The sequence below is a fragment of the Felis catus genome, chromosome X (genome assembly GCF_018350175.1).
Source record: "Felis catus isolate Fca126 chromosome X, F.catus_Fca126_mat1.0, whole genome shotgun sequence".
NCBI lineage: Eukaryota > Metazoa > Chordata > Mammalia > Carnivora > Felidae > Felis > Felis catus.
Genome location: NC_058386.1, coordinates 59,106,006 through 59,133,045, shown reverse-complemented (window position 1 = coordinate 59,133,045; position 27,040 = coordinate 59,106,006). Strand labels below are relative to the sequence as shown.

At 38.1% G+C, this 27,040-nt stretch overlaps 1 protein-coding gene across 9 annotated transcripts in view; it reads left to right on the top strand.

The window, feature by feature from the left end:
* HDAC8 (histone deacetylase 8) overlaps positions 1 to 27,040 on the top strand; it is a 223,913-nt gene that overhangs the window by 65,907 nt on the left and 130,966 nt on the right. For all 9 annotated transcript variants that reach the window (XM_019823977.3, XM_019823976.3, XM_019823980.3 and 6 more), the window contains 2 exons: positions 334 to 442; positions 25,482 to 25,654. In XM_019823977.3, coding sequence (XP_019679536.1) covers positions 334 to 442; positions 25,482 to 25,654 — 282 coding nt within the window. The remainder of the gene's footprint in view (positions 1 to 333; positions 443 to 25,481; positions 25,655 to 27,040) is intronic.

The window sequence follows — 27,040 nt, the reverse complement described above, 5'->3', positions numbered from 1 at the left end:
ATCCTAATAAGTGCAATGATATGTTAATATTATATCAATCAAAGGCATATGAAAAGTCAAGCAAAGGAGTTAATCTTTTTTGTCTAACTTAATCTAGCAAAACGGAAACTAAGTTTTTTCCCATTGTCTTAAGGTTTTGCTCTTTCCCCAACATTGTTTACAGCAGTTACTTCTCTATGTTGTTTTTCTTAATTTCACACTCTTAGAAACCATAATTAATCTAAGACTGTTCTTCTACTTGGCCTTTTATTCTTTTGCATTCCTATCAGAATCCTTCAAGTTGTCTAATGCTGGTATTCTTAAAACTGTTCATGGCGCTCCTCTCTTTCACAGGAACAGGTGACGTGTCTGATGTTGGCTTAGGAAAGGGACGGTACTACAGTGTAAATGTGCCCATTCAGGATGGCATACAGGATGAGAAGTATTACCACATCTGTGAAAGGTATGGCAGTAACACTGGCCCAGTAACAAGTGGATTGCATTTCTGTAGGATGAAATGGCTCCCAATCTTACAGAATTCTTATTTTCAAGGAACAATTTGAGAGAGAAAAAAAGAGCCACTGTACACCTATGTCACTTTTCTATACTGCATACTTATTTGATCCCTTGTGTAGGAGACCTGAGTTTTTGGAACAGAGCCACACTCTTGGTTTGATCTTACCTGCTGCCCCATATGATTAAGGTCTTCCCAAGAGCAGAGCTTTTAAGCTGTCCTGGGTTATCCCTTGCCTGCTACTTTCTTAGCTAAAACCTGTACGTATGTGATTTCATTAGCCTGAGAAGGTTCATTTCAGTTTCCCATTATGGAGATCTGCTTCAATCCACTGGTGTGAATATTAGAAAATTCTTTATTATGAGTTCTTGAGTTCTATCCTTTGTGTTAAAATTGGGGTCAGAAATCTGTTCTTTTGAAACTATGTTTAAGGATTAAATTATAGCCACTTGTAGGAGGACAGTTTGGTGCGGATATGTAGACCATTAGGGCTGAAAAGCCCTACAGAATGGGGCAGGAGGTAAACCCATATTCATTTAAGTTGAGATTGGTCAGGTACAAATTCACTGCTGACATTGGCAGTAGAGAAAGTGAGTCTGACTAAAAGTCAGCAAGTCAGCATTACTTAAGGTAAGTAATGGGGATCAAGGTGCTTTTGATTCCTAGCCCCACTCAGTTCAGATTTCTCCCAACTTCTGGTGGACACAGGGACTTCCCAAATGAGTCTGCACTGGCCATCATCACTGGGAGTTGTATAAACAAAGTAGAAGTATTAAAAAATAAAAACTTTATAAAAATAGAACTACCCTATGACCCAGCAATTACACTACTAGGTATTTATCCAAGGGATATAGGTATGCTGTTTCAAAGGGACACATGCATCCCAATGTTTATAGCAGCACTATCTTTTTTTTTTTTTATGAAATTTATTGACAAATTGGTTTCCATACAACACCCAGTGCTCATCCCAAAAGGTGCCCTCCTCAATACCCATCACCCACCCTCTCCTCCCTCCCACCCCCCATCAACCCTCAGTTTGTTCTCAGTTTTTAAGAGTCTCTTATGCTTTGGCTCTCTCCCACTCTAACCTGTTTTTTTTTTTTCCTTCCCCTCCCCCATGGGTTCCTGTTAAGTTTCTCAGGGTCCACATAAGAGTGAAACCATATGGTATCTGTCTTTCTCTGTATGGCTTATTTCACTTAGCATCACACTCTCCAGTTCCATCCACGTTGCTACAAAAGGCCATATTTCATTTTTTCTCATTGCCACGTAGTATTCCATTGTGTATATAAACCACACTTTCTTTATCCATTCATCAGTTGATGGACATTTAGGCTCTTTCCATAATTTGGCTATTGTTGAGAGTGCTGCTATGAACATTGGGGTACAAGTGGCCCTATGCATCAGTACTCCTGTATCCCTTGGATAAATCCCTAGCAGTGCTATTGCTGGGTCATAGGGTAGGTCTATTTTTAATTTTTTGAGGAACCTCCACACTGCTTTCCAGAGCAGCTGCACCAATTTGCATTCCCACCAACAGTGCAAGAGGGTTCCCGTTTCTCCGCATCCTCTCCAGCATCTATAGTCTCCTGATTTGTTCATTTTGGCCACTCTGACTGGCGTGAGGTGATACCTGAGTGTGGTTTTGATTTGTATTTCCCTGATAAGGAGCGACGCTGAACATCTTTTCATGTGCCTGTTGGCCATCTGTCTAAAGACATCTTCTTTAGAGAAGTGTCTATTCATGTTTTCTGCCCATTTCTTCACTGGGTTATTTGTTTTTCGGGTGTGGAGTTTGGTGAGCTCTTTATAGATTTTGGATACTAGCCCTTTGTCCGATATGTCATTTGCGAATATCTTTTCCCATTCCGTTGGTTGCCTTTTAGTTTTGTTGGTTGTTTCCTTTGCTGTGCAGAAGCTTTTTATCTTCATAAGGTCCCAGTAATTCACTTTTGCTTTTAATTCCCTTGCCTTTGGGGATGTGTCGAGTAAGAGATTGCTACGGCTGAGGTCAGAGAGGTCTTTTCCTGCTTTCTCCTCTAAGGTTTTGATGGTTTCCTGTCTCACATTTAGGTCCTTTATCCATTTTGAGTTTATTTTTGTGAATGGTGTGAGAAAGTGGTCTAGTTTCAACCTTCTGCATGTTGCTGTCCAGTTCTCCCAGCACCATTTGTTAAAGAGGCTGTCTTTTTTCCATTGGATGTTCTTTCCTGTATAGCAGCACTATCAACAATAGCCAAAGTATGGAAAGAATCCAATGTCCATCGATGGATGAATGGATAAAGAAGATGTGGTATATATATACAATGGAGCGTTACTCTGCAATCAAAGAGAATGAAATCTTGCCATTTGCAACTACATGGATGGAACTAGAGGGTATTATGCTAAGCGAAATTAGTCAGAAAAAGACAAACATCGTATGACTTCACTCATATGAGGACTTTAAGACACAGAATAGATGAATATAAGGGAAGGGAACCAAAAATAATATAAAAACAGGGAGGGGGGGATAAAACAGAAGAGACTCTTAAATGTGGAGAACAAACAGAGGGTTACTGGAGGGGTTGTGGGAGGGGGGATGAGCTAAATGGGCAAGGGGCATTAAGGAATCTACTCCTGAAATCATTGTTGCACTATATGCTAACTAATTTGGATGTAAATTTAAAAAATAAAATTAAAAGAAAAAGATAATTAATTAATTAATGCTTCAAAGGTGCCTCTTAGCTCAAGAGATTTGGCAAGCCAAGTCATCATGCAGCAGCTCTAGCCTCTTCATGATTTTGATCATGTCCCCTGGCTACCTCTGTATTGTCAGACTGAAAAGGCCTTTATTTTTGGAGCCTTATGTTGATGGTTTTAATTGCCTTTCTTTGTTCCCCTCAGGCCCTGTTCTGTCCTTCTTGAGATGCGCAGATCAGAGCTGCTTATGTAACTTTACCAGTGAAGATATCCTGTGGTTCTGTGTAAAAGGAAAATTATTTTGTTTTTCTTTTAATCCCCTTCTTGAGGGTGCTCAACATTTTGTTGTCCCTTTTTTGCCACAGCAGGAAACTAGGTTTTTCTCTTCAGTTTTCTGTCCAGAGGGTTTCCTCTAGCTCTTTCCTGGGCCTTAATTGAAAAGTCAGCACCCATCATCCTGCAAGGATACTTTGTAATATCTGGCCTTCCCTAAACAGATTACCTTACACATGCCCCCACTGAAGCCCATAAAACCTCCTGAGATACACCTTTCTCCCCCATCAACTTGGCATTTAACTGCCTAGAAAAGCTGAGTATTATCCCAAGTAAGTCTACTGCTCACCCTTCTTCAGTGAAAAAAATGTCTGTCTCTCCTTTATATTTTTTCTCTGTCCCTCTAAACCAGTTCCTACTACATGACAAAAAAATGTTTAACTCCATAGTAATCCATGTTTAAAAATAGCCGTGATATCAAACTTAATTAGAAGCATTTAAAAAGTGAACTTAGGGGAGCCTGAGAGGCTCAGTTGGTTAAGTGTCCAACTTCACCTAGGGTCATGATTTCGTGGTTCATGAGTTTGAGCCCCACGTCAGGCTCTGTGCTGACAGCTCAGAGCCCAGAGCCTGCTTCAGATTCTGTGTCTCCCTCTCTCTCTGCCCCTCCCCCACTCATTCTTTTTCTCTCTCTCTCTCTGAAAAATAAACATTAAAATTTTTTAATTAAAAAAAACAAAAAATGTGAATTTAGCCCCAAAGAAAAGATCCATGGAACATGGAAGATCACATATGATTTCCCTTTACAGAAACCCACTCTAGTGTACAGGATGCCAGCATTGATTAAAGATTCCCCCAACTTGCTTACTAAAGTACCAGACACTCATCAATTTTTAGTTCCCAGGTCCCCTTAAGCCTCATGGAGCCACACCACCAATCTACACAGTGTTCATCCAGAATAACAGGTTCAGTTTTCATTAGAGGTACAGTAATTTTCCCCTTTGATTTCTTTCAGAAGTCAAGTCTGGCCAGGGCATTATGTGAGGGCACCTCTGATTCCAAGGTGCCAGGAAGGCTTCCTGACCCAAACATCTCTCCCATTTCCCATCTATTGACTAAAATTCCTTTAACAGGAAACACACTTTTATTCTACAATTAGAAATAGGCCTTAAAATGGAATTTTGCCATGACCTCTCCTCCTAACTTTCTGCCATAGATGTATGCTTTCACAGAGCTTTTCCTGATAGCAGATTGTGAAAGGGTTAGAGCATGAGCACGAGCACCCTGAGCATTCAGAGGAGCAGAAATTTGGTAAGTGGAGCAGTAGAGGGAAAGAGGCACAAGAAATAAAACAGTCTTTGCCAACTAAATAGTTTTGCAGAGGGTCAGCCCTGGTAACTGTATCACTTAGTTCTAGTCATTATGTTTTTGACTACTTGTAGTTTGTTGCTTGGAAACAGTCTTGCCCATTTTCCATTATGATCTCTGACCCATCTGCTTACCTCACAAGCTATAGAGTGGTTTACTCATGTAAAAAAGTCACTCAGTATATCTGCTATCTCCTTTTAGTCCTTTATGTTCCATGAGCCCACTGATTTTCTGACTCACTCCTTACCTGTGATAAATAAAGGATCTCTTATTGCTGGTTCACTTGAAAGATACTCTAATTTTCATTTGCCACTCAATTTCTAGTTTGCTCCTGAACTGCCTCTCCCTATGGAATTCATGAGCCTTTTTCCTTTCCTTCCCTTCCCTTCCCTGTCCTCTCCTGTCCTCTCCTGTCCTCTCCTCCCTCTCCTCTCCTTTCTTCCTATATGGCTTTTTCCTCTGCTATAGCCTTTCTGACTTTGCCAGCTATTCAGACAGGAACTTAATGGTTTCATCTTAAGGTTGAGCACACCCTGTTAATTTAAAAAAAAAAAAAAGGAGGGGGGCGCCTGGGTGGGTCAGTCCGTTAAGTGTCTGACTTCAGCTGAAGTCATGATTTCACATCTCGTGGGTTTGTATCCTGCATCAGGCTCTGTGCTGACAGCTCAGAGCCTGCAGCATGCTTCAAATTCTGTGTCTCCCTCTCTCTCTGCCTCTCCCCTGCTCATGCTCTGTCTCTGTGTCTCTCTCTCTCAAAAATAAACTTTAAAAAAAGGAGGAGCTTAGGGTTTCTTTCTTGAAACCTTTACATGGACATTTTCAACACCAAAAGACTTTGAGTTCTATCTTATGTAAAAGATAATTTCAGTCAGAGATATGTAGGTCATTCAATACTAATTTGGAAGGACAAGGGTCACTGATTCCCAGAACCTTCCCATAATTTTCATGGGAGCCACTGGAGTTGGTATTATAAATAGAACCCTGTTTTAACTAGCATAAAGGAATATCAACATTGTTCCTGTAACTACACCTCTTCCTTCAAATAGAAGCTATTGAGCAAGTAGAGAAATGACAGACTTATATTATATTCTTGATTTATATGAAAGCCCACCCCACCCAAGTTAGCCACATGCACACATACACACAAAGTTTGATGGGAGAGGAAGGCTGTTCTGCCAAAAGGAGAGATTGCTGGTTTCCAAGCTATGTCATCTGAAAGAGGAAACAGTGCTCCATCTATGTTAACCTGTTCTTGCTCTCTAATTGTATCTGAATGCAATGTGAGATCGTCTTAATTTTAAGCTATTACCTAAAACACTTGTTGATGACTTTGGGAGCATTTATAGTTGAAGACTATGGAATAGAACAACAATGGCATGTACTTCCTTGCTGTTGGTTCAAGAGAGGTTTTGAAAAATAGTAGGGTACTGCTCTGAAACTTTAAATCTTACAAAATGACCAAACTACTTGCCCACTGTGAACCGTTATAACATGTATGTAGTTTGAAGAAGAAATTCAGTGTTGTGCTCAAACTTCTTAGTTATCCTACCTATCATTTTATAGCCCTAACAACCAGAAAACATCCTTTACTAAATGTCCAATTAGTATATACCTCATAGGAGAGCTATATACATGGTGCTTATAATGTGTATGGATACAAAATATATTGAACTTGACAGTTCAACATTTTGAAAAAAAACTCATATTTTACTAAGAATATTCAACTATTAACTTGGTAAGATAATTAAATACCGACACTGCATAAATATTTCACCAAAAGAAAAACACATTGTTAAACAGACGTGACAATGAATAGGACTAATGGAAGGCTCTATTAAACAGGACTTTTCATTCTATAGCAGTCTTTACATCCACATATGCAAAACTTTGCTAATAAGAGCTATCAACCCAACCAAAGAAACAATCTTATTCTGCTGAACTAGGATTCCTAATAGTAGTTTATTAAAGTAAGAATCTACCTGTATTTGGTCCTTGGTCTGTTTACCTTGAGTCTTATGGCTTATATTCTATAGCTCAACATTGGAAGAAATCCTTTTTTCTCCTCAAAGACCACAGACCTAAAGAAAAATTTAAATTTTTTTAAACATTTATGTATTTTTGAGAGACAGAAAGAGAGAGCATGAGCAGGGGAGGGGCAGAGAGAGGGAGACACAGAATCCAAAGCAGGCTCCAGGCTCTGAACTGTCAGCACAGAGCCTGATGCGGGGCTCGAACTCACAAACAGTGAGATCATAACCTGAGCCGAAGTCAGATGCTTAGCTGACTCAGCCACCCAGGCGCCCCTGACCTTTTCTTTAGAAAAATTCTAACGTCCCAGGAGTGAAAAAAATCTTAATGTTTTTGCCTTCTTTATTTTATGAGAGAAATATTATACTACTGTCTTGTAAATAGTTTTTTTATAGCTCTTCAACTCCTAATTTTAAATGTTAATTCTACTGTGCATGGGCTAACCAGCATAGACTACACAGAAAGAACTTGTTCTCTAGGGCAACAGCAAGCTCATTAAAGGAATGGCTCATTTAAGCCTAAGTTTTTATTCCTTTAGGGAATTCCTTTGTCCATCTATACTGAGTTCCACTGCTATCCAACAAGAGAAAAAATATATTATGTCTCAGTAGTATATATTTATTGTGTGAGCCAAAATTCATCTCTCTGAAGTCACTCTGACCTCCCTACAAAAGAACTGAGCACCTCAAGTCATCTTAAAAGATTTTTTAAACATTAACAAAAGTAAAGTGGGGGAGCTATCATGCAACGTAGGAGATTTGTGTATCTTTAAGTGTAATAACACTGTTTTATTCATTCATTCTGCAAATATTTATTGAGTGTCTGCTTTATGCTGGCACTGTACCTAGGTACTGATGGTGGTAAACAAGACAGATTAGGCTCACATACCGGGAGCACTTGCCTGTGCCAGGAATTGCACTAAACATTTATTTGATCCTTTTAATTTGATCCTTATAGCAATGTATAATCTACAATGCCTACAAAGGTAGGTACTTAGTCCCATCTTAAAAATTAGAAAACTAGAGCTTAGAAAAATTGATTTGCTTAAGGTCACACAGCTAGTAAGTGGTTAAGGCAGAGTTTGAATCCATGTGTATCTGCCTGTTAACCATTCGCTACCATGTCCCCAAAGTGTCATCTAGAAGTATGAATTTTTTCCACAAGGAAAAATTACCATCCCAAAGACTTCTTGGAAACTTTTATCTTAGAGGATTACAGAAAACCCCTTAAAAAAAGAAACCACTTAAGTTTATGCAAATGAGCTGCATGATTTGTAGTATACATAATTCATTGTGTTTATGTTTGTGAAAGTGCAACTTAGGTTTTGGGTGAAAAATAGAATCTCCTAATCCTGAGGATTTAATTTGTAATTTTATGGATAGAAAACAAGAATAAATAATGCCAGATTTCACTTCATAGGTTTTATTTTTTAATGTTTATTCATTTTTGAGAGAGAGAGAGAGAGAGGGAAAGAGGAAGAAGCAGGCGGGGGGGGGGCGGGGGGGAGGACAGAGGAACCAAAGTGCGCTCTAAGCTCATAGCAGTGAGCCCAATGAGGGGCTCAAACCCACAAACTGTGAGATCATGTCCGACACTCAGGCAACTGAGCCACCCATGTGCCTCTACTTCTTAGGTTTTAAATTCCTAATTAAAGTTTGAAAACATGTAGATCCTGTAAATCTGCTTTTTCCTTTGTTTTCAATGGAGAAAATCCTGAGTTTCTGCTTTAGAAAGTGAGTAGTGTCACCTGTCATTTTAAAGAGGTCTTGTCATGAAATTACATCCATTTCCTATGTGGTTTTTTAGATTGGTATTGCTAAAGATTTTTAACATTATGCATTTTTGCAACTGTAGGCATAATTTATATCATCTCTTGGTCTTGGCAGAAGGCCATATCTACGTATAAGGTAGAGATTCTTCATCCATGCTATAAGCCATTCATCCAATACCAATGGAATAAAATGAGAACCAAGGGACATTACTAAAGGACATTTAAGTGAAATGTCTCCATTCACTATTGACTTTTAATGTTAATATTTAAAGAAGAGATACTTTAATGATGATAAGTCTTCCTTTCATCGTAATGATACATCATCTAGAATTTATCTTCCACTTGGGACTCCAAACTCCTTATCATTCAATTTTACAATGAGGTAGATTGATCCTCAATGAAAGAGTGAAAGAAAACCCAACAATTATAGCCTACTGCTTTGGGCTTGGTGATATGGCAAAAGCAATACAAGTACATGTTCACACATAAATATTTTAAGCAATACAAATATTTTAAACTTTTTGTTAAGTTTATTTATTTATTTCTGAGAGAGAGGGAGGAGGGGCAGAGAGAGAAGGAGAGAGAGAATTCAAAGCAGGCTCCACACTGTCAGCGCAGAGCCCAACACAGGACTTGATCTCACAAACTGTGAGCTCATGATCTAAGCTGAAATCAAAAGTTGGACACTTAACTTACTGAGCCACCCAGGCACCTCATAAGCAATACAAATATTTTTAAATTCTCTTTCATTTGATGAGAATGGAAGAATTCTCTAGAAATTTACATTTAAGAATGAATATTTAGATAGCCTTACATTTTTATCATAATCTGAGAGCTGGTAAAAATTCTTTACAAAATTATTCTACTTCTCTTCAGTTGGATCACAGCTACCACCCTGATCATCACTGGCTTACTTTGGCCCAGTGAAAAAGGCAACAGATGCTGCTAATTCGTTTTCTAAGCTTTACGCTTTGAAGTCAGCCCTCTATAAGTAAGATATTTGTATTAAATGCTTTTGTTCTTTTTGATAAACTTCTATCCTGCCTCTAAGTGTATGGCAGATGTAAAATTGCCTATTGTTTCTGGAAGATGGATGACTCAGACACTAAATTAAATTCACTGTTAATGTTAACCACAGGTGAAAATGAGGCCAAAGTGGGCCATTCTTTTATTATTCCTAGTTTGATGTGTCTTTTAAAATGTTAAATTCAAAAGATTTTATGTGCCTAAGAATATAGGATAATTTGGAGGGAGGATACTGAGTTCAATTATCTACATTGTCCTATACCCTCTGTCAGTGAGCTCACCCTGCCTATCCCCAGTACTTAGTTAGGGTTGCAGTGGAGAACTATTTTTTCCCTGACTGATCATTTGAGCTTTAAATCCAGGTGGTTAGAGGGACAGTTCTTCTATTCTTCTACTTTCCCTCTTGGCCAGTGTCTTTCATGACCAATTAGTTCCTAAACTCCTGCACCAAGTAGCCCTGACACTGTGACAGCCCCCTACTCCAGTAAACAGTCTTCACAGGTGATATTTTTTTTCATTTAAGTCAAGGACAATCTCCTGGAATTCTATGGGTTTGTTCTGTCACTCTGGTGTGTACCTTTTCTTCTCTCTTCTTAGTGCTGAATGATCCCTACCCCCTGGAGAAAGTGACCTGATTCTTCCAGAGCAGTTTAATAGGTTCTGATGCTAGAACATGCTCTGAAACTATTCAGAAACAGGAAGACCCTGCTTGTAAATGGAAATCCAGGGCTGCTCTGAAAAGAGTTCTAAAATTGACAGTATCTGTGCTTGATAGAATGTTCTGACATCAGAATCATATTACTCCTTTCATCTGCTGTCCACCATGTAGTCCCTACCCCCATCCTAATCCCCCCCAAAATATTCTTTTATCACTGCTCTGTCCCTTCAGTCTGGCCTACAAAAACTACCCTTTAGGCTTTGCTTTCACATGTTCTAGCTTTGCATGACTGTGCCTGACACTGCCATTCACACAGCAGGTGTCAGCACTGATGACCTGCCTCGTTGTGTTCTGTTGACATGAACTGCACAGAGATTAGGTTAAATCTGGTGTCCCCCACCTGACAAAAAAGCCCGATGCTATGTTTGGCTGAGCTTTGCTCTCTGTGCACTGTTACCCACTGCAACATCAGGAAAGAGACATACCCATTGGTGCTTAAAGAAAAACCAAAGAAAAGACTCCTCAGAAAATGCCATATTGAATAACCTGCTATCAAGTTAACAAGTGAAAGGGTATGTTTATGTGCCAGGCACTAAAGGCAATGTGTTTGCCTAGAGACTATGCAAGTGCAGCTGAGGAGTGAGCTGGAGGGAAAGGGGTTTATGTGTACCGACTCGAAGCAGAAGAATCCTGAAGAGAAAGGTGATGGATGTAGCAGTGGGGGGGGGGGGGGGTGTCATATAAAATATATTAGGAATGAAAGAAAAATATCTATCCTATTTAAATATAGGAAAGCCTCACTAACTCAGCCTAATTAGAGGAAAATCTGTCTGAATCATGGAATATTTTTAAACGCATTTTTATTACTTTCAAGCACTGGACATGCTAGTAATTCAAACTAGACTAACAGCATCACACAGCACCTCAGGGAAGGAGCTTTAAGAATCATTGGCAATTAGCATATCAATTATTTGTATGTAAGTGGATGTGCACAAAGTGCACAAAAAGTTTATTCTCTTAAGTAGGACAAACATTCCCCAGTGCAATCCTGTTTACACCATTAATTTGCTTAGCTATCCCTTTTTATGCCAAGATAGATGTATGTAAGACATGCTTATTTCCTCAGGGAAGAATGAATCGCTTCTCTGTGTTTAGTCCAGTAACTAAGAAGCAGAGCACCACTTGATTGGTTTGGGATTTCCAGGATATGGAGTTTTGAATTTGCATACAGACTAGAGAGATTTCATATGGAGAAGATCTGGCAGCCATTGCTAGAGACCCAGTTTCCCCATCTGGATTTCATTGAAGTGATCTGGATTTCATCAAGCAACAGGACACTGATCCTAAATGATCTACCAGACACTCTAACATAGGCATGTTTAAAATACATCCTGCCCCAGAAAAATAACTGTTAAAATATGATGAGTTGGAGTTATTCTATGTGCAGTACTTTAAAGTAATAAAAATGCATTTCTTTTTAAGTCCCACAAAAACCATGCAATATCAAGTTAATGATGAAAATCAATCCCCAAACTGTTTCTCACACACCTCATTGTGTGACGGCATTGCAGAAATTTCCAATCATCTGGGAAAGGATATTTTATTTTGATGAGCTGCACCAGGTGCTAACTATATGGCAGGATTTCGTCTTTGAATCTTACAGAGGCCCTCCTCGGTTGAGAAGAGTAAGGGAAGGGCTAGGGGCATGTTTATTGTTAACAAATCATGATTTTCTACCAAAGTTTGAAAATCAGAGCAGTTGAATTGAAAAAGAAGTATCAGGTATATAGGGAGTGTAGAAAATATGATTAGGAAATGAGAAACAGAGATACAGGCCTCTATTTCTACCCATACATATTAAACTATGCTCTAGGTAAATTGTAAAGTCTGCAAGACTTAGAGAGTAAAAACTAAGCACAGAGAGCATGAGCACAAGCAGTAAATATACACACAAATGTTGCAACTACAGTTTGGAATGATTCCAGCTCTTTCCTTTCCCCCAACGGCATCACTATCCAGGGTCTGCAAAGGCCAAATAGCTGTTTGGCTTCCAATCTGATTTTTTGCCCAAGAAATCAGAGAAGTCGGTTTCAATTTTAATAATATATTCTCCCAACTTCTATCTAACAGAAAGGCACTTGTGTTTCTGCCCCTTCTTAAAGTGAATTTATTTTTGGTGAAAGGTAATAGATTGGCAGCACTGGAAAAGGAATTACTGTATTCCCAGAACAGGTATAACCGGGCAGTGACAATATGAAATTGCTCTCTGCCTTTGGGGAACATTAGAGTACTATTTGGGAAGTCACTGCTATGGTGTGCTGTGCTGAACTCAACAGTATCATAGTAGGCTGAAAGAATTAGCATAGCACTCAGAGGGCCTGACTTAAGGCCATTCATTTATTCATTCAACATTAGGGAGTGCTTATTATGTGTCTGGTGCTGGGAGAAGACTTTTGCAAATGTTCTATCATGTAATCCTCACAATAATCCTGGGAGGGAGAGAATATTCTTGTTTTACAGAGAAGGAAACGGAGGTTCAGAGAAGTGAAGTGATTTGTCCAAGTTGCTATACAAGCACTTTGACCACAGGTGCAGTGTTCTCCCTGAACCCTGTGCTGTGGAGGCTGCATAGAGGATGGATGAGACATATGCCCAAATAATGTGACACAGAGCAGAATGCAATATGTGCACTATGTGAGTGGTCCTGGTGGTTGCAGAGCAGTGAAATGTCCTACCCCAGAACAAATTAAGATTAGTACATCTAGCCTTAGGATTTATATTCTCTAAGTCTTCTTCCATTTTGGTTTTGTTTGGTTCTTTGGTTGGTCTGTTTGTTCTAGCTTAGCTCTCCAAACCAGCCTGCCTCTTCCACACACTACCCCCTGCCCAGATAATACACACTCTGCTTTCTGGGGCCTCTGGCCTTTCAGAATAAGAGCTGAAGAGCACTGGGATTGAGTGAAAAGAGCACTGAATTTGAATTAGAATTAGATAGAATTACAATTCTAATTCTAACTCTGATGATTCACTCCAGACTACTAGTAAGGTCCTTTACTTCTGAATGACTCACTTTCCCCTGTGTGAATAAGAATGATTTATTCCAAAGAGGTAAAGAGATAAGTAATAATAAACTAAAAATAGTGCACGGCCCCTTTGGTTGCCAAGATGACATATATAACTAATGAGTAGAATTACAACAAGGCATGTTAGAAAGAAATGCCAATTAGAATTCATGTTTCTATATAATGGACTCAGCCGTGAGAGAAAAGATGCCCATGTAAAATGTTAAGAAACTGCATTTTGACAAATATCATATGACTTCACTCATATGAGGACTTTAAGACACAGAGCAGATGAACACAAGGGAAGGGAAGCAAAAATAATACAAAAACAGGGAGGGTAACAAAACATAAGAGACTCTTAAATATGGAGAACAAACAGAGGGTTACTAGAGGGGTTGTGGGGGGGGATGGGCTAAATGGGTAAGGGGCATTAAGTAATCTACTCCTGAAATCACTGTTGCACTATATGCTTATTAACTTGGATGTAAATTTTAAACTTTTTTTTAAATACTCTGTATGATACATTAAAAAAAAAAAAAAAAGAAATTACATCTTGAAAATTAAAACAGCCAAAGGGGGTATGATGATTGATTGTTGGGAGTGGTGATTGGTTAGGGGGTTGAAGTTTGTTTTATTTTGTGGCTTTGGGTTTTTTGTTTTGTTTTTTGTACTAAAGATGTTAATGAAACCAGTATAGTTTGTCTGATGCTAAAACCAGACAGAGAAACATAGGAAATTAGATGTCTTCTGATGTCTTCTGAATATGGCCAAGAGGCACCCATGGCCCCAAACAAACTCTCACTACAGGGAGCCCCTCACCCAATTCTCTGCATCACTGAACCATTTGTAAAAAATATTCAGGAATCACTGAGGCATTTGCCATATGCTACATCCCCTGGAAGGTTGAGTGTTTGCAGAATGAGTCACCAGTACCTGAGTTGAGACAGGATTGAGGGAATTTAAAGAAAACATACCTGTGAAAAGTTGAAGAGCTCCCATTTGGGACTTGATTAGTGACACTTTGGGTCCTTAACACAATACCCCTCTGAATCCCGTCCAATGCAATAGGTTTAAAATTTATATTCTAGAAAAGATTTTGCTGCTGGCAATAACTTTTCTCAGGCTGATTTTGGGAGCTAACATCATTAATAACAAATATTTCTCCCTCCTCTCCCTCTGCATTCTACCCTTTTTGGTTTTTCAACTTTGAATTCTTCGGTTTTTAATCTCTGTTGAGGAAATCTCTAGAGGGTGCTGAGGGTGCTTGTTGGAAAACATAAAGACAATAAGGCTAGTCTAAGCTGGTTTACAAGTTAGAAAGTCAGGAGATGAGCCTGCAACATCAGAATTCTGGCTAGAATGACAAATTTGGGGTACCAGATCCTACTATCAGCATTGATTACAGGTAACTGTGACACCATCTCTGGCATCCCATTTCCCTGAGTTGAATCCTTTAGAACTTTAAGCATTTAAAAACAAATAAAGCAAACAAAACCGGGTTTTGCCCCTAGTATTTAGAGATAAAGTGGCACAACTGAATGACCTCAAGGGCACACCATAGAAGCTGTGGTCTACCCTGATGGAATAAAAAAAGGTGGGGGATAATTCTACAATTTAGTTCTTGGGCTTTTCCTTTTATCTAAAAGCATCTTTAATGTCATCACCTCTGGCTTTTATCCTCCTTAGGCACCCACGGCCTTTCCCCAAATCAATGCCTGTAGAAACAACTGCCACAGCATCTCTTCCTCATTTGCATAGCCTTGTCTGAAAACCAGACTGCTGAATACTGAAAGATTAGGTTTCTCATCAAGAAAACTGAATTTCAAATGAATATCGTGTGTGTTTATAGGGAAGTTACTAATGTAGTGTAATGAGATGCCTGTCCATCCCCCCAAACCACTACCTCCTCCATTCCCCCACCCCCACCTCCTTTCTGGGGAAGAGATTTTATACTTTTCCAAAACCTAAAATTAATTATTTGCAGTGTAGCAAACACTACTGTTACAGTGGTTAGGGAAACTTTCCCAAAAACAATCTAGACTGATATTTTATTCATTTATTCATTTAATGATTATTTATTGAATGCCTACTATGTATAAGGTATTGATTCTACCTGCAAGGAAGTTAGTGGAAATTTTAACATTATAGATACATAAAGGAATATACATATGTATTCATAGTCACGCATATTTAAATAAAATAAAAATGTGGAAAGTTATAAGAACCATAAAAAATAAGATGCTATTGGTACTCAAAAGGAGAAAATACTTGAGAAAAAGACTTAATTCAGGAGGTAACATTTGATTTGGGTTCTAAAGGGTAGGTAATTAGTATATCTTTACAAAGTGTGAATATGTATGTGTTTATGAAATCTGAGTCAAATTTACATAGACAGAGAATATAGGGAAGGATATTCTACACAGAGGATACAGAAATACCAAAGTCAGGAGAGCCTGAGCTATGTACAAAGGACAGCTGTTTAGTTTGGCTATACTGACTGTAAAGTGCATGAGAGGGACAAGTTGCAAAGAAAATTGGAAAAGTGGGTGGGCATCACATCATGCAAGAGCTGGAATTCTTAGCTATGAAAATGTGTACCATATACCATAAGCATTTGGGGAGCTGCTGAAGATTTTAGAATGAGGGAATAATATAATCAGAGCTTGCTCAGCAAGATTAACACTTAAAAAAAATAATGCTGTGGCCACTACTGCTGTGACACAAAATAATATGTATGAAGTGGCTGGCACAAGCACCTGATGAGTTCAGGAAGTCATAGAAGTAGGTATATTGTAGTAGTTTAGAGCATGGACTCTGGTGCCAGGATGCCTGGGTTTAAAACCCAGCTCTGCCACTTAATAGCTGTGTATCTTACACATATTTCTTAACCCCTCTGTGCTGCTGTTTCCCCATCTGTAAAATAGAATTAATAATAATACCTATCTTATAAATTGTTAAGAGAGTCAAATGAGCTAATATATATAAAGTGCATAGAAGAGTGCTATGTTTTAAATAAACATAGCTCAATAAATGTTAGCTGCTATTATTATCATTTTTTTTTTTTTACCTACGAAGGAGATGGAACTTGAGCTATCCTTTAAAGAGTAGATATGAGGGGCTCCTGGGTAGCTCAGTCAGTTAAGCAACCAACTCTTTGTTTCAGTTCAGGTCATGATCTCACAGTTCTTGAATTCAAGCCGTGTGATATCAGCGTAGAGCCTGCTTAGGATTCTCTGTCTCTCTGTCCCTCCCCCACTCATGGTCACTCTGTCTCTCTCTCAAAATAAATAAACTTAAAAAATTTTAAATAAAATAAAGAGTAGATATGTACACGTGTAGAAAGTTGACTTGCAGGCACAAAGAAGTTTATGACAAAAAACATACTTAGGAAGTGCAAGGTGACTGAGGAGAACCATGGACAGTTTAGTTTGCCTACAGAATAATATGGGTTACTCTTGCACTGTTGGTGGGAATGCAAATTGGTGCAGCCGCTCTGGAAAACAGTGTGGAGGTTCCTCAAAAAATTAAAAATAGACCTATCCTATGACCCACCAATAGCACTGCTAGGAATTTACCCAAGGGATACAGGAGTACTGATGCATAGGGGCACTTGTTCCTCAATGTTTATAGCAGCACTCTCAACAATAGCCAAATTATGGAAAGAGCCCAAATGTCCATCAACTGATGAATGGATAAAGAAATTGTGGTTTATATACACAATGGAGTACTACGTGGCAATGAGAAAGAATGAAATATGTCCTTTTGTAGCAACGTGGATGGAACTGGAGAGTGTGATGCTAAGTGAAATAAGCCATACAGAGAAAGACAGATACCATATGGTTTCACTCTTATGTGGATCCTGAGAAACTTAACAGAAACCCATGGGGGAGGGGTAGGGAAAAAAAAAAGAGGTTAGAGTGGGAGAGAGCCAAAGCATAAGAGACTGTTAAAAACTGAGAACAAACTGAGGGTTGGTGGGGGTAGGAGGGAGGGAGGGTGGGTGATGGGTATTGAGGAGGGCACCTTTTGGGATGAGCACTGGGTGTTGTATGGAAACCAATTTGACAATAAATTTCATATATTGAAAAAAATTAAAAAATAAAAATTAAAAAAAAAGAATATGGGTTAAGGAGTTACAGGAAAATAAGATAAAAAGGTAGGGTGGAATCTGATCATGAAGAACTTTGAATTAAAGGCTAAGAATTTTAAGCATTGTCTAAAGACAATAGAGGGACATTGAAGGGTTTTGAATAAGGAGGTGACATGATCAAAATAATCCCTAAGGAAAATTAATCTGATTGTAGTTAGTGTATGTGCATGATGGATTGGAGAAGTAAGAGACTTGAGACAGAAAAATTAATTAAGAAGCTATTGATGTACTCCACAAAAGAGGTCATAAGGGCCAATACTACTGTGGGAATGGAAAGGAAGGAATGGGAGAGAGATTGGTGCAAGACTGGTTAACTGAAGAGGAGCAGAGAAAGGGAGAAATCACAAAGAGCCTCAGAGTTTTGAACATGACTAACTGAAAGGATAGGGTATCATTAGAAGAGACAAGGAATAGAGAAGGAGGTAAGATGACAGTTTCAGCACAGTCAAAATGGAGTTGTAAATCACAGCTGACATTGTGGAAATTGACAAGCTGATCCTAAAATTTATATAAAAATTCAATCCAGAATAGTCACAACAATCTTGAAAAGGAAGAACAAGGTTGGAAGATATACTTCCCAACTTCAAAACTGACTAAAAAGGTACTGTAATCAAGACAGTGTGGTGCTGGCATGAGGGTCACACTCATCAGGGTCGAGAAATACTTACAGTCAATTTTACCCAAAGGGTGCCAAGAATTGGGAAGAATAGTCTTTTCAACAGATGGATCTGGGACAACTGGATATCAACATGCAACAGAATGAATCTAGACTTTTACCTCACACCATATACAAAAATTAAGTCCAAATAATCTAAATGACAGAAATAAAACTACAAAATTCTTAGAAGAAAACACAGATGTAAATATTCATGACCTTGAATTAGAAAATGTTCTCTTAGATATGACACCAAAAACACAAGTAACAAAAAAATATAGATAAATTGGATTTCAACAAAATTAAAAACTTTTGTGCTTCAAAGGATACTATCAAGAAAATGAAAGACAACCTGTAGAATGGGAGAAAAATTTTGCAAACCATGTATCTGATAAGAGACTTGTATTTAGAATATACAAATACTTACAACTCAATATTAAAAAAACAAATGGCCCGATTTAAAAATGAGCAAAGGACTTGCAGAGGCATTGCTCTAAAGAGGATATACAAATGGCCAAAAAGGACATGGAAAAATACTCCATGTCATTAGTCATCAGTGAAATACAAATTAAAACCACCATGAGATACCACTTTATACCCACTAGAATGGTTATAATAAAACAAAACAGAAAATAACGAGTATTGGTGAAGATGTGGAAGAAATGGAACCCTCATATATTATACATTGATGATGTGAATGTAAACTGGTGCCACCACTGTGGAAAACAATCTGGAAGTTCCTATAAATGTTAAACAAACATACAGTTAACATATGACCCAGAAATTCGACTCCTAGGTAGGTAACCAAAAAAAATGAAAACTTATCTACACAAAAACTTATACACAAATGCCCATAACAGCATTTTTCAGTTATCCAGAAAGTAAAAATAACTCAAATGTCCATCAGCTGATGAATGGATAAAGAAAATTTGGTATATACAAATAATGGAGTATTATTTGGTCAAAAAAAGGAACAATGTACTGATACATGCTACAACATGAATGAACTGTGAACATGTTATACTAAGTGAAAGAAGCCAGTTACAAACCACATATTATATAATTCCATTCATATGAAAAGTCAAAATCAGACAAATCCATAAAGACAGAAAGTAGATTAGTGGTTGCCAAGGCCTGGGGATTGAAGAATGGTAGGAATAGGCAATAACCACTAATGGGTACAGAGTTTCTTTGGGGGATGATGAAAATGTTCTGAAATTCATTGTGGTAATGGTTGTACAACTCTGTGAATATACTAAAAGCTGTTGAATTGTACACTTTAAATGGGGGAATTGTATGTTATGTGACTATCAATAAATTTGGGGGTTTTTAAAGATTTAAAAATATTTTTAATGTAGCTGTAGCCATTGATGATCAACTACAGATTTTTGAATAGTATCAACTATTAGTTGCTTCTGAGAAGTTAGAAAAGATAACAGAGAAAAAGCTTTGGATATCATAACCAACAGGTCTCTCTCCTTTCAAGAGAGAAACTGAGAACAGTAAGATCAGAAACTGGATTGCAAAAAGAATGCTTAGGTGACCAGTAAGTGGGTAAATTTGGCAGTGCTGAGAAGGGGAGGAGGAGATAGGAAACTTATAACCTAAAGGAACAGAATCAGTAGAAAGGCAGAGACTAAAGATGTAAGAAAGAGCTTATTGGTGTTACGTGGCCCTTAGAGGAACAGAAATGAGGATCTAGTGCCTGGGTGGTAAAATTAGCCTCAAGGAAAAGGAGGAATATGAGGAAAAACATTTTCAGATAGAGAAGAGGTAGAGGAAGGCATTCATTACACATAGCTTCAACCAGCTCAGTCAAGTATGAGGCAGGAGAAAGTTTAATCTGTAAAGAAACACGTCAAACTTTTTCTGCCTCATACTTGACTGAGCTAGTTGAAGCTATGTGTAATGAATCAGCAGTTACCTCTGGAAAAGGAGTGGGGATGGAGAGAGATTTTGCACTTTTATTTGATAGACTTTTATATTTATTTTATTTTTTAGCGTCAAGAATGTGCTCTCATTGTATTTGTATTTTTAAAAAATTAGACTAGATGCTGCAAGAAATGTAATTTTTTATCAATAAGAGGTGAAGCAAATGATTGCCAAGCTGCACAGAGGGAGTGGCACATATTGAACAGTCAGTAAATGCTTATGGAATTTGTTGAACTGGAGTTGTAAGCATAAACTGTAGAGGAAGCAATTGGTTTGACTTCTCAGCTTTCTCCAGCAGAACAGAGCAGAAAATTCTGACAGAGTGGTTTATCCAAGGACTTAAGGATTATCAGGACAAAAATGACAAAGGTGTGAAGGAATTAAGTATGCTACCAAGAGTTTTTAAAATGACTAACTATATTATTCAAAATGAGTAGTGAAGCAAGGCGCCTGGGTGGCTCAGTCGGTTAAGCGTCCGATTTCAGCTCAGGTCATGATCTTACACTCCGTGAGTTTGAGCCCCGCGTTGGGCTCTGTGCTGATAGCTCAGAGCCAGGAGCCTGTTTCGGATTCTGTGACTCCTTCTCTCTCTGCCCTTCTGCCTCTCACACTCTGTCTCTCTCTCAAATATAAATAAACATAAAAAAAAAAACATTTAAAAAAATGAGTAGTGAAGCAAATGAGGTCAAAAGATTGACTAGTGGACTTTGAAAATAGGAGAAAGACAAGAAAGCAGGAGTTAAAATGAGAATAAAGAACAAGTTCAACCAGAAAATGGAAAACTGTACACCTAAAAAGCAGTTCCAAGTTCAGGGTGTTAGAAGTAGAACATTTCTAAGCACTTCCTTGTCAGGTCCCAAAGCATGGCTATGCCTAGCAATACCTAAAGTGGAGTGCAGGTGGACATCACTGTTGTTCAAAAGGTGAAGAAACTGTTATTTTGGAGAATTAGAAGGGTCACAGGGGGAAGGAGCAGGTCTCTTTTGTTCAATAGCAAACCCATTTCCCAACATAGTGCCTGGTATACAGTAGGCATTTAGTTAACATTTTTTGAATGAATGGATGGATATTATAGCACTTATCATAGTTATTTGTTTTCCTATCTTCTTCCCCTACTGGGCAATAAGGTCCTTGAATTTTACTTATTTCTGTATCTCTAGTGCCTAGGATAGGTAAGAATAGGTGCTTGAATCAAGATCTAAGGAAGCAAATGAGTAGTGAACTGCAAAGAATAATGACAGAGAAAGGGAGAGACAGAAAACTTGTGAATCAGGTGCTAATGTCTTCAAGGGAGGTGAAAGAATACCTTGTAGGTCTATAGAAAGGACCTTAGATAGCCTTTGAGTAGTATAAGCAAATGGCATTGACTCAAAAGAGGAGAGATTGATAAGAGGAAAGAAGACTGGATTTGGAAGTAGCAGTAGGACAAAGAATATTTCAATTTCTCTTCCCCCTGCCCCTGTGAATTCTAGAGGAATTGGCACAGTGTGTTTTCTACTCTGACCACCCCCCATCCCCACCCAATCTGTCACCTAGCCCTCTTATTATTCCCCAAATTTACCTTATCTTGCTTCCTGTTGCTCTCATGCTTCAATACCCTTTTTGCCAATCCCTCTGCCTCCAGACATTCTCTCGTTGGCCTTCCATGCAACAGCAAAAATCAAAGTTCCTAAGCATCATTCAGCAACATCAGTATTTATATTTCTCCAGTGACTCCCATTTGACTGTCAAACCAAATGAAAACTTCCACTCTTGAATTTAAGAGGGTCCACCATGTAGCCCTCACATGTAAACTGTCCTCACTTGCAGTTGCTTCGAAGTTTACACTGTGTACAAATTACCTTACCTTTTCCAAAGCTTCTAATTACCCTTTTCTCCATCCATCCATAGCCCTCTTCATCAGAACTCCCTGAGGACTCGTTTTCTCTTCCTGGCTATCACTAAAAAAACTGTTCCAGAAACACATTGCCTTTCTTTATCCTTTCCTCTGCCCTAGTACCAAATACTCATGAATGTTATATGTATACACTTTCCTTGTGTGTCAATATGTGATGCCCTATCAATTCTATCATAGAAGTATCTCCCAAATCCATCTCTTCTTCCCTGACCTTGCTGCCACTGGCCTGGATTGTTGCAAAAGCCCCCTGATAACCTTCGATGTATCTTATGCTATAGTCAGAATATCTTTTCTTTTCTTTTCTTTTTTTAATGTTTGTTTATTTTTGAGGGAGAGAGCGAGCAGGGGAGGGGCAGAGAGGGAGACAGAGGATCCGAAGTGGGCTCTGTTCTGACAGCAGAGAGACCAACACAGGGCTGGAACCCATAAACTGTGAGATCACAACCCAAGCCAAAGTCGGACACTAGCCGACTGAGCCACCTGGGTGCCCCCAGAGTATCTTTTCAAAATGTAAATCTGATCATTCCCCCAACACACATACACACGTGTAAATACACAGACACATGCAATGTTTGAGATATTTCATACTCCTAAAGTAAAAGCCCACTCATTAGCCTGCCTTGGCATATCTGTGGCCCTTTATGCCCTAAACCACATTTACTTCATTAGCTTCACTCCCACTACTGCTTGTTTCAAACCATCATGCTCTTACGTATGCAGTTCCTTCTCTGAAGGTAGTCCCCTACTAATGACTCTTACAACCATCCTGCTTCCAACTCCACTACCTTCACCCCACATGCCTGTAAACTTTTCCTCATCTTTCTTTTTACTTTTTATTTGGATAATTATGGTTTCAAGGGAGTTTGCAAAGAAATGTACAAGAAAGTTCCATGCACCCATCTTCCAGCCTCCTCCAATGTTCACATCTTGCACAATTATAATTCAACATCAAAATCAAGAATATGATATTGGTATAATTCATAGAGCTTATTTCAGTTTTCATCAGTTATACATGCACTCTGTGTGTGTGTGTATGTATGTGTGTGTGTGGCTCTATGAGATTTTTATCACATGTGTAGCTTTGTATAACCAAAACCACCACCACAATCAAGGTACAGAACTATACCATCATCACAAAGTTGTCTCATACTACCATCTTATAGCCATACCCATCCCTAACTACTGGCAACCTCCATCTGTTCTCCATCCCTCAAATTGTTATTTAACAAATGGTATGTAATGGAATTGTGCAGTATAGATTTTGGACTGGCCTTATTCAACCAACATAATTCCATTGAGATCCATCCAAGTTTTTTTGCGTTTATCAATAGTTTGTTTCTTTTTATTGATAAGCAATATTCCACAGTTTGGATATACCACAGTTTGTTTAATCATTCACTTGTTGAAGTACATCTGAGTTGTTTCCTGTTTGGATTACTACAAATAAAGTTGCTATGAACATTTGTGTACAAGTTCCTATATTAAAATAAGCCTTAATTTCTCTGGTATAAATGCCTAAGAGTTCAATTGCTAGGTTGCATGGTAAGTCTATTTTTAGTTTTGACAGGAACTGCCAAACTATTTTCCAAAGTGGCTACACCATATTACATTCCCACTCACAATCTATGTGTAATCTACTTTCTCCACATCCTCACTAGCAACTGATGTTATCACTATTTTTCATTTTTGCCATTTTAATAGGTGGCTCATTGTAGTTCTTCTCATCTTTTAAGACCCAAGTCAAAAGTTAGCTCTATAGAGCTTTTTCTAACATCTTCTGGAAAAGTCAATTACTCGCTTCACTGTGCCATCTCGGATACTTCATTTATCATTGTACTTTAATTACTGATTAACATAGTATGAGTCTTCCCCTCAGTTTTGAGCCACATAAAGATAAAAGCTGTGTCATATTCATCTTTGTTCCTGCAGCATCTGGTACAGTTTCATGCTAGATACACAGGGGGTAGTCAGTAAATTTGTGCAAAATGAGGGATAGAATGAATGAAGAAACATTGGTCTTTCTTGCCTCCCTCTTCTTCCTGAAAGTTATAAACCTTTTTAGAACAGAGATCATGCCTTCCTCTGTGTCTCCTGATAGTAGCAAATGGGGTTCTCTGTACATGTAGATGCTTAATACATGTTAGCTAACTATTCTGGTGGCTTATTTTCCCTCTGCACCAGTAGATAAGCACATGAAAGAGAGAATAGGCTTGAGTATTCCTGTATTAAGGATCATATGTCATAAGTTTTATAATATTATTATAATCTCCACAATCACACAATATTTGTCTGCATAGATGAGAAATCAAAACAAAACACTCTTTTGAGTCAAAGAATGCCTCTGCAGCTGAGCACTTTTCAACAGTCTCGATACCCTGGTTACATATGAATTTGGGAGAATGGCATTTTATAACCCTGAATTCTTTTTGCAGTTGCAAAAGGATCTGGAATTTTTCTGTTTTTGCTGCATTGGTATAATTTGACATGTTGATTATGAAGGGGTCATTAACCCCAACATTTTGTATCACTTTCTGACTCTGCCTTTTCTCAACTCTGAAGTATGTTAATTTGCACTTGTTTATATGTCTCTGTAAGAGTTACTCAGTCCCATGAGAGCTGGTATATGTTTTGTCTGAAAACTAGATTGTAAGCCCCGTGAGAGCAGGGACTTTCTAACTCCTAAGAATGCATTCTGGACAGTGTCAGTGTTCAATTAATGATAATACTAGAAGCCTAACTAAGGTCATCTGTCACATTGACAACTTCCTTTTCATCTATGATGCTTATAACTGTCAGGAAAAAAGCTGTTAGGTTGATTTGATACCACTGTATGATTCTACCCAAAATTATCCTCATTACTACTCACTACAACTTATTCTTTAGGGTACTTTCAGATTTATAATTTTGGATAAGTTGTTATTATTCTCTACCCTATAATACTCTGGTTACATATGAATTGGGGAGGGCTGTATTTCATAACCCAGAAGTCTTTTAGAATAATAGAAAGTAAACTGATAACATCTATGCTTTCAAAGCATGTTAATTCTCTTCAGCAGTCTCCATTGATAACTAGATAATAAACTCCAAGGATGTTGGCAATCTTAAATTATCATAAATAATCCTTAACTATGCAGTGTATAAGTCTTACTTTCCCAGATTATAAAATGGAGTAAATATATACACTATGTCCTATGGCTATTAAAGTTAATATAAATATTTAAAGGAAGTTTGAGTTCTATAACATAAAGGTAAATTTGTTGGTAAGGTGAAGGTGGAGGGAATTTTTTTTTTTTTTTGTAAATCAGGTTTAGTAAGGTATAATTTACATACAGTCTGAATCACCCATTTTAGATGGAAAGTTTGATGGGTTTGACAAGTTGGGTTTCCCCCCTTCACTATTTGCTGACTCAGTTATGTCTCCAATTGCCCCCCCCAGACCAAAATGACCTGTCATTTTCTGACATTTTATATCTTTTCTCTTTTCCACAGTGTACTAAAGGAGGTATACATAGCCTTTAATCCTAAAGCAGTGGTCTTACAGCTGGGAGCTGATACAATTGCTGGGGATCCCATGTGCTCCTTTAACATGACTCCAGTGGGAATTGGCAAATGTCTTAAGTACATCCTTCAGTGGCAATTGGCAACACTCATTTTGGGAGGAGGTAAGTACAAAGGAAGTTCACCAGCAGAATTTGTTGACCTTCTTCCACATTTTTTCCACTGGCACTGAGTAAAACTTGGCTTTCTTAGATTGGATAATACCCACATGCCTGTGATCCAGAAGCCTGAGTCAAAGAACTCTGCCCCTTTCACAATTCAGCATAAGGAAGTACTGTGGCACACTTCTCCTCGGCTTGGCATGTGCATTGACTCCTTGGTACTGTGAAGTCTAAGTTTCAATTCCTAAAGCAAAGAGCCTTTGGTTAAAGGTGCCATCAGATCTTATTAAGAATAGTGGGTGTTAACCTCAGTGGACTTTAATCCATCTTCTCTCAGTGTAGTTTTTGATTCTCAGTTCTAATAATCATCCTTTGGAAACATACCACCAAAATTCTAAGTCTACTCATATATAAGTAGTAAACACATGAATTAATTAAATAATCTAAGCTGAATTCAAGAATGACTTCTCCCTCCCACCCCCACCAAAAAAAGCATGGATTTGTTACAATAAAGCAAAATTGAGAGATCTAGAATCTCTTGGGCATTCTTGCCTTCAGTATGTACTGATGTTTTGTATTACTTGACCAAGAGAAAGCTGAGTCTATTCAATAGAAGCATTTACACATTTGTGAAAGTACCTTTTACAACCTCAACTACTTTTGAAGATGCCTTGTTGAGAATCTTCTATCTATCCATCTGGCACAATCTGTATTTCATTGGGTGAATGAATTGTGCGTTAAAATAACATGGTCAAGCAGATTGAGCTTAAAACACAAGTATTATGGAACAGCTAATAGTGTGTTGTTTTGTCGACCTATTGTAAAAACCAAATTAGAGGAGGTTGTGGGAAGGCCTTATGAAAATGAGTGAGCATTCAACACAAATACACAAGCCAGGTCCTTTGGCAGACTCAAACCCTAGAGGGATCAAAATTAAAGGTGCTTACAAGAGACACCCTTTTATGAAAAGCAGGCAAGACATCTATTAACTTCAACTCAGGGAAAAGATAAAATTGATAAATGCTATGTAACATATTACTTTCCTTGACAGCACTAAGGATGTTGATTATGACACAGGTACAGCTCGGGCAAAGAAAAAAGCCCTTTCTACAATATACATACATCTGTGCAAATTCAACTTTTACACAGATGTGAAAAGTTGTGCAAGCCTTTACTTAGCATTTTCAAAGTCACTTTGCTTTCTCAGCCCAAAGTTTTGGCTTTTGAATACATAACTCTTCTTATACAATATGTGTATTCCTGAAAATGCCTTCATGTAAAAGGAATTTTTGCAAATCTAATAATACTGTATGTGTACCAGAAAGAGTTTACTACTTAAAATCTATGTTGGATCTTTTTGAAATCAAATAATTATGCCCAATAAGTCAA